Source organism: Episyrphus balteatus, chromosome 1, assembly GCF_945859705.1.
Source record: "Episyrphus balteatus chromosome 1, idEpiBalt1.1, whole genome shotgun sequence".
In the NCBI taxonomy this organism is placed as follows: domain Eukaryota; kingdom Metazoa; phylum Arthropoda; class Insecta; order Diptera; family Syrphidae; genus Episyrphus; species Episyrphus balteatus.
The window spans coordinates 39,343,132-39,360,572 of record NC_079134.1 but is presented as its reverse complement, the minus strand read 5'-3'; the positions used below and the strand labels follow the sequence as shown (position 1 = coordinate 39,360,572).

Genomic DNA, 17,441 nt, shown 5'->3' with positions numbered 1-17,441 from the left:
TCCAAAAAAATTAATTCCAAAAACCCCTCTGGAGAGTCGCCAAATAACGCTACATACCAAGTTTGACATTAATCGGTCCATCCGTTTAGGCTGTAGCTCCTTATACAGACAGACTAACAGACTGACAGATGGACTTTCGGTACGAATGCATAACTTAATAATACAGTGGACTTTCGCTAACTTGAACATACCATAACTTGAACAATCCAATAACTTGAACATCCTATTTTGCTGAACTTTTTTATTGCTGACTCTATAAGTTGAATATTTTAAATATTCGAAGCTCTTTAAGTTGAACAAATAAATTGTATTTCAACAGAAGTTTGAATTTCCTCAATATAGGATACTACTTTTGTAATCGTGTTGTGTGTCATTTACATGAATTCATTTATAATAACAAATTGAATTCATACAAAACGAAGACTTTTTTATATGTTCCAGTAACTTGAACAATCCAATAACTTGAACAGGCCTGGTTTCGTATGTGTTCAAGTTAGCGAGATTCCACTGTAGTACCTTTATCGCAAGTAAAAAGGCTTAAAATTAAGAGAGCAATGGCAGAAATTATAAACAAAGTAGTATTGCAGGGCTCCTCATAAATGGTTGATGGATGATTCGAAATAAAAAAACAATAAAATTTATTCGTAGTTTTTCCCATGTCACACTATGAGGTACTTTTGAAATTTCACTTTGAAGGAAAAAACGCGAAAAAATCGACTCGTTTGTTATTGTTTTTTCCTTGAAAATGTTAAGAAAAAGTGAAAAGGAATCGTCGAATTGTATTTGCTTACGTTTTCGAATTTAAGCTGCTCCGAATTCCGTGTTCGAACACATTTTGGGGAAATTGTACCGACATTGAGTGTATTGCAATAGAAATCGTAAGGTGGTTTGATGTCGACACCAAAATCATTGGATGTTTTTCATTCACAGAGCGAAAATTGCTTTTTTAGACCAAATTAATCGAAAAAGTGAAAGCAATGTGAAAACTTTTTATTCGTTTCACTTATTCACAGGAGACAGTACCAGAATAGACTCCCAGATCTACAATCCGAATTCTTACGGATTCAATTTTCGTTTCCGTGTTCAAATTCCAACGAATATTAGAACAGTCGAAACACGCAAAAAAAAGCATAATACACAAACTATTACTGTGCAAGTATGCTCATTGAATAATAGCCCAGTAGAATTAAACATTTCAAATGGAAAAAATTAGATCGTGCAATTTTTTTTCATAGGATGATAGAGGGGATCACTGAGAGCTTAAAACCAGTTTTTCGGGAAAATCGACCTTGTGCTTAAGCCGCCATCTTGGATTAAAGGTAAAACACGTTTAGGTGAATAACTCGGCCATTTTTGATTTTTGACAAAAATTATATATGTAAAACTTGTAGAAAATTTTATTTTCTATAACTTTTGTCTTAATAAATTTTTCTATATGACCTATATTTTTCGAGTTAATTTGAAAAAACTATACCCCTAATCAGCTTAAACTTTATACCCGCTTTGATTATAAATTTTAAGATCAACGCAATATGGGAGTGTTTTTATATGTTTTTGAAGATGATAAATCTAGCTGCAATGTTAGTTTTTGCAAATTCATGAAATTTTATAAACAAAAGCAACTATCTCAAAATCGGTAAGTGTCGTTTTAAACAAAATTAATAAATATTATAATTGATGTCTAGCAAGACAAGCTAGTCTTTGAATTTTTCAAATCGGTTCATTAATGCCTGAGATATGACCAATTGTTTATAACTCACTCTCTCTTTTAAGCTCTTATTATAAACAATTGGTCATATCTCAGGCATTAATGAACCGATTTGAAAAATTCATTTTAAGCTCTCAGTGATCCCCTCTATCATCCTATGAAAAAAAATTGCACGATCTAATTATTTCCATTTCAGCTTAATTTTTTGTACATCCCGACTGGGCTATAAGAAGTACAGGAAGGGGTGTATATCACACCTATAGAGTTGGCGAGTGAAGCCACAAAAAAATAAAAAAAAAATAAATTTTATATAAACTGTCAAACATTTTATATAATCTGTCAAATTTCGAGCTCGTTTTCCATGGGCGAACTTACTCTTATTGGTGATGACAAGGCGATACAATCATTGACCGCCAATGTTTCAGCTAATCTTGATGATTTTAAAACAATTTTCAGTCTGTTTTTAGTTGAGAAAAGAAACAGTTTAAAATTCGTATATAATTATGATAAAAAATAGCACTTATACGAAAGTCTCTCACGAGACTAGTTACATTTCCGTTGGCGCCCCTTGAGTGAACAATATATCTGCACTCCGACCCTTTACCAATACATGAGCATCTGTACAAATCACACTAATAAAAAGCGACTTCACTTATTTGGATAAACACCCCTTCCTGTACTTCTTATTCAATGAGTATGCTAATTTTGATAGTTTTCTGTTTTTCTTGTTTCGGGACTTTTACCTGAAGATATCTGATTCGTAATGAAGAAGGAAAAACAAATATTTCAATTGCATTGATTCAGCGACCCGAAATCCTAGAAACCCTTTCTTTTTGATATCTCATTCTCCGTTTTTTTAGACAAGGGGTACCTATTGCCATATAACTTAAATAGAAGATAATTGTGTATTATGTTTCAAATAAAGCCTTATTCTTGAAATATGTATAACAATTTTTTTAATACATATTTGGAATTCTCGTAAACGACTAGACCGTAATAAGAAAAGTACGTGCAAACCAGTCGTGTATTTTCTTTCCTATACCAATCAAAAAAAGTTGATTCTTACCCACACATTTTTCGGTTCGATTGGAATTAAAGAACAGCTTATTATTTTCAACTAATTTTTTATTTACAGCAATTAAAATTAATGACAGTATATGTATAATAGTATAAATTACATATTTTTTTGTTATCTCTTACATAATTGATTTAATTTTTATTTTGTTAGTTTACATTTAGTTTTGAATTATACTTTTTGTTTGAACAATCGATGTATTTTATAGTTTTTTTTTATCTTATAAGTTAAGAATATTATTATAACTATTTTTTATTTGTATTTGGTTTGTTAATTAATTTGATATTAATTTATTTCTTGGTATATTTAACTTACAAAAAATTAAATACAAATAAATTAAAACATTTATTTTTTTTTTTTTTTTATTAATTTTAAATAAATTTCCAACATCAAATATTTTTTTATAATATTTAATACATAATTGATTTTCGTTTCTTATCATTTCATTGTTTGTCATACATTCTTTTTTGGCTATGTTTTTTTTTGTATTCTTTGGTAGTTTTTTTTAGAGATTGTTTTAATTAATCTTTTGATAAAATATTCTTAAATTTGATTACACTTTCTTAAGTTCTGCTTAATTTATTGATTAAAGTAGTAAGCATTTATCATATACTGATTGCTTAGAATTGTTTTTGTTTTGATTTACATTTAGTTAGTTTATTACCTCACATTTAAGTAAGCAATGATTTTTGCTAAATTTTAAAGTTTATGAACAACATTTTTAAAAATTATTTGAAAAAAAAAAAAAATAAAACACAGAGAAATTAACTAGTAAATAAATAACTTGGTTTAAATATTAAATCACATTAAAAATAAAAAAATTATAACAAGAAAAAGATATTGTGGGCGGGGTGGAATTCAAAGTAGTCCTGGTAAACTTGAACTTCTCGAAGCTTGCGAAGAAAACCAAAGATTTTGATCAAAATACTTACTGAGGAAGTTCTTAAGCAAATACTTATGCATGCGTTCATAAAAATCTCCTCAAATAAATGTGTGCTTGAGGAAAATTTTGACTGTAGTGAAGACAATGAATTTCACCCTGATTGACGAATATTTTTTTAGAAACACATTTTTTAATATAAAAATAAAATGTTTTATTTGTTTTACTGGAAGTTTTAAGGAGTTTAAAGGGGTTGGGGTCAAAATTCTGCTTATTTGATCACTTACCTACATAATTTGTCATTTTTTAAATGAGAATTAATTTTTGTTTTATAAATGAATAAATTTGAAAATATTAAGAAAAGGTTTTTAATATTAAACATTTCCGAAAATAACTAAAAATTTATTAATTTATCAAATAAAGATGAATATTCAAATTTTGAATAAGAAAAGGAATGTACAACATCGGTTCCAATTAGTATACATATTTTATTTGAAAGAAAGTCAGTATATGCATTTCAAAAAATATTTGCTACACTTAAATAAAAAAATTTAGGAAAGTACCAATGTTGAATTACATTAATGAGGTGTATTTTTCTTTAGCCAGCGCATATGCTATAAAAAAAAAAACAGAATTAGCAGAATTTTTTTGTTCAAATATAATGCTGGCAGAATTTTGAAAAGCAGAATTTTAAAAAGCAGAATTTTGAAAAACAGAATAGAAAAAAAGCAGAATTTTGAAAAACAGAATTTTCGCTGAAAAAGCAGAATTTTGAAAAGCAGAATTTTGAAGCCAGAATTTTGACCCGATCCCGTTTAAAGCCATATCAATAAAAAAAAAAACAATTTTTAATTTAAAACTAATAAAAATAATAATAATAAATTCTTTTATATGTCTTAAATAATATTTAATTTTTTGTACTATGTAACATCTTAGTTAAAATAATATTTTTTTTTTCACATTTTGGGATTAAGGCCTATTTCTTAGCTTAAATAATTTTATTATGTGATATTTTATTAGACACACATGAATGAACAAATATAATATTATTTACATTTTTACTAGATATGGAGTGGCTCTCTTACTGGACATTTTGATAAATTATATGATAACCTGAGTTATAAAATTTACTGTGATCCCTAAATCAAAATAAAAAAAAATTGTTTTTAGATAAATAAACATTAAAAGAAGCAAATCACACAAATGCAGGTGTGCCCCAGGGTTCTGTTTTGTCTCCGACTCTCTTTCATTTCCTTACTTTGAAGAGCTCAAATTTGATAAATAAATTAAAAGAACTTACATTTGTATCTAATACCCTCAGCAAAATTTAAAAAAACAAAAACGAATGTTCACTGCGGCGTATACTTCAAGAAATATTAAATACAAAATTTTTAAACTATCTCAAGCTAAAATAAATGAGCTAAAATAAATGAGCAAGGCTAAGTTTCTTTTGCAGTTTTGTTTTTAATTTTTTAAATAACTTTTTCTTAGTTGAACGAGTAGGTAAGTTGACATAAAAATGAAATGGAATTTTAAAGAGGATTTAAGAAAAAAAAAAAAAAAATACAAAAACAAACGAGAAATGGAACAATAAAATATATCTAATTCCGGTTAGAAAAAGTATAATTGCCGTGAGTTTTTTTTTTGCTACAGCCACAGGATGGGCCTATCAACTTTAAACTTGGTGTGTAGCAGTTTTTGGATTCTGTACAGAGGGGTTTGTTTGAATTAATTTTTTTAGGCCAAAAACAACGGTACCTGTCATATACCAATTTTGGAAAAGTTTTATTTTCTCAAAAATAGCTCCTAAGATTTCGTTAAAAAATTCTAGTATTAGTTCTTAGACAAGGTCTATCTTTTCATGGAAAAAGTTTTTTTCAAAAGTCGTTATTAACGGTATTTAATTTACTCCCAATCGATTTGCTCAATTTCAACGAAATTTTTTTAAAAAAAGCTCTTTTATAATTTTTATATAAATCAAAAATTAAATTTTGAAAAAATAAATTTTTGGATTTTTAAAAAAATTAAATTTTTTTTTTTGAAAAATCAAATTTCGAAAACGAGACATTGAATTTTCTTGAAATTTTTAGGTGTTGATTAATAGGTTTTACTAAATGGCATACTAACTTTATTTTAAAACATTTTTTTCAAAAAATTTATTTAATATTTATGCAAAATTAGTTAAAAAAAAACGGTTCTAACGATTAAAAAAAAAAAAAAAAATTCTAAAAATGCAACTTTGTACCTAAAAGAAATTAAACATCATGTTTTTTTCACGATTTCATTTGAAGAACGAAATTTACGAGTAGGTGTTTTTTTTTAAATTTATTTTTATATTTCTAATATATAAAAATCTCATGTCGCAGTGTTTGTTATCAAACTCCTTCGAAACGGCTAGACTGATTTTTATGAAATTTTGTACACATATCGGGTAAGTCTGAGAATCGGTCAACATCTATTTTTCATACCTCAAATTGTTAGGGTTGTCCAGCCAAATTTTTTTTATATCTTCTTGGAACGATTTTTTCGAAATTTTTTGTGTATGTCGGGAAGTCTGAGAATCGGCCATTCGACCAACATGAATTTTCATATCATTAAATCGTTAGGGTGGTCCAATCAAAAAAAATTTCTATATTTTATTGAAATGATTTTTATGAAATTTGTAGGTATATCGGGTAAGTCTATCTATTTTTATACCACTAAATATTTAGGGTGGTCCAACCAAAATTTTTTTTTATATATTTTTGGAACGATTTTTATGAAATTTTGTGGGTACATTGGGTAAGTCTAAGAATCGGTCAAAATCTATTTCCATACCATAAATGGTTAGCGTGGTCCACTCCAAATTTTTTTTTGAACGATTTTTTCAAGTTCTGGCTTTATGTTGTTTTCAAGGGGTTCAAAAAAGTTAGCTTTCCAAATCGTATGTATAGCCTAAATTCGTAATATTTCATATTCTAAATATAGAAACTTTAAGCCTACAAACATCAATCTTGCTAATGCGATCAATAGAACTCAAAAAAACACATTCTTTTATTTATAAACCTGGGGTCGAACGACGACAAACGTTCGTTAACGTTTTGACTATTGCTCCCTCTCTATTTAATCAGAAGAAAATGATAGAGACATAAGGCGTCAATACTTTAACGAACGTATGCCGTAGTTCGACCCCTTTATACTATATTTGATGTTGTTGTTAGCATTTTGAATTCCAAGAGCAAATACGTGTGACCCAGTTTATCATTTTATTTTTATTGTCAGAATGAGAGGAAATATGACTATTTCTTTAAAAAAATTTAAAAAATTTTGTACCTTATAAGTTTTTCTTTTGATCAAACGATTTGGTAATCAAATATGCAATTCTAGTCTACCTTGGAATAGAATTCATCAAATTTTTTAAGAATATTGCACGTTGAGAAAGATATTTAAGTTCTACAGTCGTTCTAAATGGTACGAGTGTGACTATAGTGTAGTTATCAAATTCATCTGTTTTATATGTAAATTTGGTTTAATAATTTTCTTTAGGCACTTCTCCTGAAAAATCGTGTTTTTTAAGTTGTGACACTAACCTTTTGCTTTCACTTTGCTTCCAAAAATGTCTGTCTAATATTAGACTATTATTAATTTATTGTCATCCTTGAGTTTTATATTTCCTATACACAATTATGAGAACACATATACATAAAAGTATTATACCCATAAACTTTCATAATCAAACTCTTAAGAACGCGCCAATAATTTCAATTATACGAACAACACACAATTTCAACAATTGATTGATTTTGGTGTGTATTAAAAGTAAAATTGTTCTCATGTATTTTTATCTAATTATCGCTTGGCCGAAAGAAATAATGTCATTTGGCGCCCCACAAATTACCACCCGTCAGGATTTTTATACACACATACAGCTCGTGTCTCATTCTCTTCATAAAATTCATTACAAAATGACGCGCCATCTACCATGCGCTTGCCGGCCGGCCAGCCGACCTGTTGGTTGGGTTTTGCTGAGTGACACTAGATTCAATAAAGTGCACAGCTGAGTTTATCCTGTTTGTAATGGAATGGAGTACAGAGTATCTATACTCTTGGGTTAGTTGGTAGAGTCCTGTTGCTTGTTTTCATCATACTTTTTTGTCAAATGAGAGATGTGTGTAGAACTAGCGCCAGCAACACCATTACCATCAGCATTTGTTGTTGATTACCAACATAATCATCAATACATTTTCTTAAGAGGATTTCATTTAGTTGTTCTCACTATGAACGTGGTAAATGGATGAGGAAGGAGTTATTGGATGGATACCATCATGCTCTACATGTATGTATAAGAAAAAGAAGTGAAAACACCGGATTTACGGAAATTTCCAAAGAGATGATAATTTTTTTTTAGTATTTACATTTCAAATAAAGGGTATTTCAAGGGTGTTCCTTCAAAATTTTGCATGTGTAAGGAAAGACTTAAAACATTGATATCCTAAAAAATTATTTTCTCATTAATTGATCAGCCTTTGGACTTTCATTACCCAATAATAAAAAGCGTATTACCAAACTTTGAACACTTGTGTTATAACTAAGTTGGGAAAGTTTAATTTTCTCGAAAATAGTTCCAACACGCAATTGTAGTTTGGATTTTTGAGGCGGTTTAAAAATTTGCTATTTTAGAAAAGTACTCTATCATTTCTTCTAAATTTGACCATCCGATTAATAGAACCTAAAATACAAACAAGAACAAAAAATTAAAACGAATGTTCACTGTGGCGTATACGTGTTTTTTTTTTATTAATACGATATTTTATTAATCAATTTAATATGGAACATTATGTATGATAAAAATTGATCAACTAAGGCCTTAGTGATGGAATATGTTTGTTTAAAAGCTTAACAAATCCAAATAGAGCCCAAATGCATACTGAAGTGAATTTAAAAAAATTTAGTATACAAGAAGTAAGTTTTCGATATTTATTTAATCACTTGCGAACATCTAAAGTTTTGACGGTGTGGAAAGCCGAAAAAGTAGGAACAAAAACGTGAAACCGGAAGCAATATTGTAGTCAAACGCAAGAAAAATTTGGCCTAACACCTCTTGGCTTAATAATCATATTAAGCGGCGCCGCCGGCGTACAGCCTCTGGGGTGTTTACAACGGATGCACTCCATCCGTTATATTCAGATATTGCCTCTTCCGATTGTCACTTTCTTCAATCAATACCACCATGGGAGTTTGGTAAATCTCCATTATGTATAAAGTTTCCATTAAAGATAGGAAATTTTTTTTTACCGACTTTCAAAAAGGAGGAGGTATTCAATTCGTCTGTATTTTTTTTTTGTGTTTGTTACCTCATAACTTTGGACTGAGTGAACCAATTTTGATAATTCTTTTTGTATTGGAAAGCTGGTGGCTGCAATTTCTTTCAGTTCTGGTCATAGGAACTATTAGAAATACCATAAAACTCTGTTTTGTTTTTTGATAAAAAATGATTATTAAAATGGTAAGTTTAAATTGAATGGAATGGAGATGTTAATGCTTCACGTTATTCAATACAATCATTGGAATAACTATTTTTACAAAAGAACATTTCTCGATTTGACAAGAATATTCAGTTAAGGTTAAATATAAAAGAAGATGAATCTCATGATGCTCAAAATTAGTCATATGGGTGGTATTATGCTTTTTACTTGCTCTATAGGGCAAGTATTGGTTTCGTGTCGAAAAAAAAATTGAGGTTTTATCAAAACCAACATTACGATGATGGAGAATTCCGAAAAAGTGGGTCCCGCAATTCCATCCGTGCGTCTGTGCGGATGTGCGTCCATCTGTACACATTTCCACAGCCTAAACGGGTGGATGGAGTTTCTTCAAATTTGGTACAGATGATTTTTATGGAATTCTGAAAGTTGGTTTTTTTTTGTTTTTTTATATCTCATTTAGAACGTATACCTCCCATACAAAAAAATACGATATTACGAATTTATCGAAAACGGCTCTAACGATTTTGATTAAACTTTGTATACGTAATATTTAAAGCAGTGGCAATAAAAATGCATTTTTATTTTTTCTCAAAAAAGTCAAATAAAAAAAAAAATTTTTTTTTCATTTAACAAAATTTTGCCCTAAATGTCGGCTCTTCCCCAATATCAATTTTTTTTTAAATTTAGATCCAGCTTTTAAAATCTACAAGTAGACTAACATAAAAGTGCTTTGAACTGCAAGAGCAATAACGTGCAACCCCAGTCGTGCATTTTATTTGTATTAGAAGTGCTAATTTCTGAGTGAAAAAAGTGGACAAAAAGCAGAAATAAAAATTGAAATTAGTGCATCTTTTGTTTCAAGACATAATTTTGTTACAGATTATTCTCGTCTAATCGAGAAATATTCTTTGTTTTTTTTTTTTTTCAAAATAGTTATTCTGACTTTTGTACTTCGCAGGAAGGAACGGAGGAGACCGAGTCTGAACGGCTAAGTTGATTTACTCTTCTTCAGTACACTGATACTCTCATAAATTTTTTGTCAGTACGACAGTACTCGATGTACGCGATGTAACAGTTCATCGCAAAACTTATTACGCTACGGTGGATATCTAAAATATTTTTTTTTTCAGTGTATGGTTTTTTAACTGTTGAGAATAATGGTATGAATTTTGTATTGAAGTCTTCAAGTCAATGAATTGTAAATGAAAAAAAAATGTAATTTTAATGGTATATAAGTTGATAAAATTAGTTTTACCGAAATTAAAACATTCACCTCGTGCAGACCAGTTGTGAGGAGTAAATAAAACAAAGGCCGTCCGTAATTCCACTCATCATTCATCAAGTTTAAATTTTTAAAAATGAAATCGGGTTTTTGAGTTGAATGAAATCGGTTTTTTAAAGGCAAAACTACACATGTTACCTTCAATAGAAACTGCTGAAACGCCTAATCTCTTATTATAAAATACATAACCTGTCTCGTTTAATTGCGATTTTTTTTTAGTAAAATCACTAGTCACCATGGTAAAATCACGATCAAATTGCGATCTGCTTCAGTTACAATAATGTTAATTAAATTAACAAGGTGAGCTTACTTTAATCATTAATTACTCCGAAAAAATCACGATTTATCTTGTTAAAATCATGGATCGGTGAGGTAGAACAAAGAATTTTTCGATCAAATCTAGAATCGTTTAGGTGAAAATACGGAAATTTGAGAACACGTTCGGAGAAAGTCCCTTACTGCACATTTCACCAGAGCCCTATTTCACCAACTACAAGTTACAAGTACAAATTTGTAACTTGTAGATCACAAGTACAAATTTGTACGATGAAATTCTGTTTCACAAAGTACAAATAGGTAAGTAATTCACAAATTTGTGATTATTGAAAAAAAAAATTACAACTAACTTTTGAAAACCACAAGTTTGTAGAATTACCGTTTCACCAATTATATTTTTTTCTTGTAAACAACAAGTATATTTCACAAACTTGTAAAGCTCGTTATAGTCTTTTGGTGACCGTTGAGTTACTTAACTTATAACGACAGAGGTTAAAATTGGTTAAGAATGAAAAATAAGTTGATATAAACATGAAAACATAGGATTGGCACTTTTAAAACTGGAGCTCCTATGTGGCAACGCTATTTTTAACGGAAAATTGTCAAATAACTAATACTGTCATATCATTGGAGTTTCACCAAATAAGAAATTTTTTTAAATGCTAAACATAATTCTAAATAGTGAGGAAAATTAATAAAATAATATAAGGAATGAAGAATTACAAATCTGATAAATAAAAACACTATTAAAGCTTCTTTGATCAAAAGAGAATGAATTTTTACACATTTAAGAGGCAGGTTATAGTGATTAGGAAAAATTTGTAAATAGATATTTTGTGATGTTTTCATTTAAATTTTTCAAATGCTATTCCAATTTTTAATGCTTTTGTATTCCATTACAAATTTAAAAAATCTTTGTTACAAATAAAAAAAATTGCATTAAGGAAAATATTTATTGCAACTGCAAAATATTTGCCTAAAAAAAATATTAATTGCAAATAAAAAAATTTTGCATTAAAAAAAATGTTATTGTATTTTTATTGCAAAAAAAAAAATTGTATTAAAAAAATATTTTTCAGTTGCAGTAAAATTTTTTTTTTAATGCAATTTTTTTCAGTTGCAATAAGTGATTGTTTTTTAATTTTAAATGTATATTTACAACCCTGAATAATAATAACATAGCTTTTCTAAAAATAACAATAATGGCCTTCGGCGTAGGGCCATTTTAAACACTTTTACCACCTGAAACATGTTTTTTACAAATTTGTATCAAAAATGACATACGTCTTGAGACTTGTAGAAAATTTTCACAAATAAAGAGAAACTTGTAATTTTTTTTTGTTTGGTGAAACAGAAACCCACAAGAAACTTGAAAGCTCACAAATTTGTTACTTGTAAAATACAAGTTTCGGTGAAACAGAAAATGGATTTTTTCACAAATTTAAAATTGTAGATTACAAGTACAATTTTGTGATCACAAGAAACTGGTGAAACAAAATTTATCGATTTTTTCACAAATATTGTGAAAATCACTTGTAATTACAAATTTGTAAGTTGGTGAAATAGGGCCCAGATAGGTTGGAAACTCGACTAACATTTGAAAAATTTCAAGATACATTTGCAGATGTAAGCCTTCATCCACGCCATTCATAGACACGATTTTGCATAGGTAATTTCAGTAGGTGCGGGTCATAAGGTCTAGCTAATGGTGATTTAAAATAATATTAAAACTATTTAGGCTATAATAAAAAAAATTATTAAATTTAATTTAATACCTTAATATTAAAAAAAAAAATTAAAAAATTGTTTTTAAATTAAAAAAAAAAATAAAAAACACTTCAAAAAGGTTTTGAATTCAATGCCTTTAATTCAATATTTTTGTAATGCAATTTGATTTTATAAAAATTAAAAAAAAAAATTACCATGCCATTTTTAAGAAATAAAAAAAAAATAATCAATATCAATAAATCAATGTTTGGAAAGTGTGTATTTATCAACGCCTTTTTTGAAGAAATCGATACCACTTGTCCCATTAACAACAGTGACTCATATCAGCAATTTATTTTTTTTTAATTTCATTTCTGTACTGTGGGCCATATTACCCGACAGGCTTTATTATCCACATTTATGTGTTCTTTTTTGCAATTTTTTCTAGAAAATTTTCTTGGGAGAAAGAATCAACAAATTCCTAAAAATGAAACTTAAAATTTATAATTTCAACGAGATAGAATTTTATGGTACTCGTATATTTTTTAAAAATTTTCTATTAAATAACTTAAAAATGTTTATGTCCATAAAAAGAGCCACCTATACGTATTTTACTCTAAGTATACCATTAAATCACAAAGGTTTTTTTTTTGTTTTTCTTATGGTTTTAAATTGTTCTTAAGATTTAAAATTGTCTTATTTTTGTTTTTTTTTTTTATTTAACTCTTTGAAGCCATCCACTTAGCTTTTGTTTAATCAACTAACTACTACCCTTATACAAACTTATTCACTCTCGATGCCATTGAAAAGGATCATCATCGTCATCGTCACTCTTATCCTTATAATAATAATAACAGTAATGATTATAATTCTTAAGACTTACACCAGCACAACTCAAACTATGTATCCTGTGTGCATTAAAGGTTTTTTGTTTATACCTACACTGTGTTGCTCTCAGGTAACTATTTTGTGGTGTGGGTTTGTTATTATGTCTGTTTTGTAGGCGGTTTCCCCCAATTTGTTGACCCTCGAGGACTATAGGTCTTTTCGCGGATTTATATAAACTCCCGGAATGGCTGACCATAATTGCCATTTGTCTCATTGAATACTGCTGCTGTGCTGTCAGCCATAATGTTAATGTTGTTGATGACAGTCATCGGCGGTTGTTGTTGCTGCTGTTGCTGTTGTTGGGTCTGTATGATGCTGGGATTGTCTGCCAGGATGCTGCAATCGAAGTGCTCTGCAGTTAGATCACCCCCATCGCTGCCGGTGGGTATCTCTTCGCCACGCATCAAAAGGATTACATCGGTAAGTGCGGTAATGTAGTTCTTAGCCAATGTGAGTGTTTCAATCTTGGATAGACGTCGTTCCTTTTTCACATGGGGAATTACTTCGCGCAAGGACTATTAAAGACAGTTAAGACTCTGAACAAATAAATCAATGAATTTAAATTTCTTACCTGGAACGCATCATTCAAACTGTGCATCCTCATTCTTTCCCTCTCATTTGACTCCAAGCGCCTCAAATTTCTCTCCTTTGCATTGAGTGCCCCCTTCCGTCGTCGATTTTGGGCAGAGTTGGAATTACGACCCCTGCTAGATGGTCTAACACTGCCACCATTGCTACTACCCCCACCGCCGCTAGTGTCGTCACTCTGACAACTGGAATCGGTCATTTCGGGATCATAGTTGCTGCTGCTTATGATGGGGTTAATGCTATTTGGGGTATTGTTGGCTTGTGAAGTTCGTCGACTTGCACGTCTGACGGGACGAGAGATTCTCTCCTGTTCCGATTGTATTGTATTTTCGGAAAAATCCAATGTTTGTATAGTGAAATCCTGAACGGCGAGAAGTTCACTAATTCGTTTCGTGTCCATTTTATTTTTGTTGGTATTTTATTTAATATTTAGGATATTAAAATTTTATATGGGTTTCAAGTACAGAAGTGGGTTGAGAGATATATATAAGTTGATTTATTTTTTCATTTAGAGATTTTATTTATCCATTTTAAATCTGTAGGATTAAAGAGAAGAATTCAGTTAGGTTATTTTTATTCAAAAAAAAAAAAAACAATAATTGTTGTTTTAGTGCTTTAGATATGTTTAAGACTAAGCTAAGGAATTGCACTACAAAGAAGGGATAGAAAAATAAGAACGTTGCCAATAAATTCAACGTTAAAGGGTTAAAAACACAAATCACCCTTAGATTGTGTGCAATTAAAATGCCAATTCGATATGAAATTGAGTAAAATCTATAGTCTATCAAAATTGATAAGAATTAAAATTTGAGCAAAAGTATAAAAAACTGATGTATGTAACTTTGCTTTGAAGCAGTATCCCAGACACTGAAATGGTTATTTTTTTTAAATCAAAAAAAGGTAATTTCTAGAGCGGGTCAAAATTCTAACTTGAAAATTCTGTATTACTTCCATTATAAATTTTACTTTTTTTACTAAAAAAGGTCACGAAAGGGGGAATTAATTCCTTCCATTACACTTCATCAAATTTTTACCAATTATTGATTTTTTTAAAGTTTCTGATAGAAGATAATTATACCTTTTCAAAAATGTATAAAACACAGTCTGTACAAAAATAGTAATTACCTAATGAGTTTTTTAAATTTTTTTTCGCCTATTTTCAACTTTGGAAATGGTATCACCTATAACTGTAAGTGTTGCCGTTGTTTTTTAATATTTTAAAATATATATAGTAAAAAATAATTGTATTGAACTCCTCTACAAAAAACCGTTATCAAATCCTGGCACCCAAGTTATCGTATTACGTGCCAAAATAACATTTTTGTTCGGTGCCTAAACGTTCGGTATCTTGGTTGAAATTTCTTTTTCTAAGCCAATTTTGAACTGATTTTCATAAAAAATACCTCGTTTCATTTGGAAATAAATATTATTTAAGAATATATTTTTAAAACGGCATGTTGTTTTGAAAACATTTACTTTAAATTGATGTCGATATACTTTAAATTGATACTTTTTTTTTATTATTTTGTATAACAAAATTCTGTAAATTCAGAATCTGTCATTTCTGAATATCTAACATTTGGAAAATTTAAAATTCTGAACTTAAAAATAAATCTATAATTCTGCTTTTTAAAATTCTGTTAATTTTAAGGTTTTCAAAAAATTGTTTTGTCATTTCATTATCAAAACAATTTTTTTTTTCCATTTAGATTATTTTGGAATAGAAAATTTTGGATTTCCAGAATTTAAAAATACAGAATTCTGGTATTCAGAATTTCGGAAACTTATTTTTAAAAATTAAAACATACAAAATTTTAATCCCAACCCAAAAAATCAACTTTTCAAAGCTATGCTTTTCCAAATTCAGATGCAGCAAATATTTGAAAAAAAAAAAAATCTGCTTATTTGTTCTTAACCTGGCAAAGCCAAAAGGAGGGTTATGTGTTTGACTGGAATGTATGAATGTATGTTCATCTGTGGCATCTTAGCATTTTAATTGCTTATCGAAATTTAACAAACGAAGATTCGTTGAAAGTGCCTCTCTGGAGCACTTTAGAGGTTCATAAACTATTTTTATTATTTGTGTTTAATGAATAGAAATTATGAAAGCACGAAAGTACGTCCCCAAAGTAACTTTTGAACTTATTTTTATTTATTCAAATCAAAGATATTTATATACTTACTAAGCAAAAATAGACCTGAGTAATGTAGTTCAACTTTATACTTTGATAACTACTTTCTAGTTAATATCTGAAAATATTTTGCCAAAACACATGGTGTATAACCTTCCCACGTGTTTTGACAAAATGTGCAAATAACTACTTAATTTTTTCAGTACCTTAACTTTACGTTCATCATTTGAGGCGTTCAAGTCCATTTGAAACTTGTTCATTATTTTAAATTTTGAGAAATTTTTTCTCAAGAACTAAAGGAACTTTTGAAATGAATTTTTCACAGATCAATAGCCTTATATGTATCTCGTGTTTCATTCTATTTGATATAAAACGAAACCCTTAATTAGACCTTAAAACATCTTTAAAAAGTGGACTTGACCCATTATAAAATTTGAGTATATCAAGCTATACTTAAGGAGTGATCAAAAGGGGGTAAAAAAAAGCAAAATTGTGATTTTTCATCTGTTTGCAGAGTTCGATTTGTGGGATCATTTTGCTTTAATAAAAATATTTTACAAAATGCACTAAGGTCCAATTTATTGACCTACCAGTATATTTGAATCGGTCATTACAAAAAGTCTATTCAAAACTGAATAGATGCGTCTTTTGGGTAAAAACCAGATAAGTTTAGGTAAACATTGCTTTCCCTTCAAGTAATACCACGCAAAAGACGATCATTGCAAATTCAGATGGTGGGTGCAGTTCTTATAATAGGGAAAGTGGGGACAAGACCGCCCTTTAGTGTTTAACCGTTTTAAAAATCAATAAAAAACATCTGTTAATTAAAATAAAGTGTTTATTCATTAACTTTAATGTTTTTTGTAGGAAATCTCATCATTAAAAAAAATTTAAAAATACTGAACAAAAGACAATACGTTTTGAAAAAACATCTAACAAAAAACGCACTATCAACTTCTGTTAATAATAAAACCGTTTCTATCTTAAAATTTGGAATCTTTTTGCAATCATCACAAACGTATGCTATATTTTCATCGGTTTCCAACTTTTATTACAAAAAAAAAGAAAAAGTTAAGACTTTTAAATATTTCATTTAAAAAAGTAATAATTTCTTTTCACACAAAACATGACGATTTGATGAAAAATCACAAAATTTACTATAACTTTTCGGGATTTCAACCAAACTTGCTCATAATCGATCTTACCAGAAGCCATTTATTTAATATTAAAAGTCCTGTCAATTTAATATTTTTTCATACAACATAGTACAAAAACCGTCTTGCCCCCATAGGCGGTCTTGCCCCCACTTCCCCTGTATCTAACAAAGTTTGACGTTTAAAATTAGCATTATCCTAATTGTCTCGGCAATATTCAAATCTTCAGTTTTGATAAATCACAGTTATAAAAATAGAGGAAGTATTAGAATTAGGCCCGATTTTG

At 29.0% G+C, this 17,441-nt stretch overlaps 1 protein-coding gene across 1 annotated transcript; it reads right to left on the bottom strand.

Annotated features, from left to right (window-relative positions):
* Nucleotides 1–13,166: 13,166 nt before the first annotated feature.
* LOC129912876 (protein dimmed) lies at nucleotides 13,167–14,323 on the bottom strand. The gene is made up of 2 exons (XM_055991250.1): nucleotides 13,853–14,323; nucleotides 13,167–13,796 (listed from the first exon to the last, which is right to left on the bottom strand). Exons 1-2 carry the CDS (start codon nucleotides 14,267–14,269, stop codon nucleotides 13,449–13,451), a joined length of 765 nt encoding a protein of 254 aa, XP_055847225.1. The 5' UTR covers nucleotides 14,270–14,323; the 3' UTR covers nucleotides 13,167–13,448.
* Nucleotides 14,324–17,441: the final 3,118 nt, after the last annotated feature.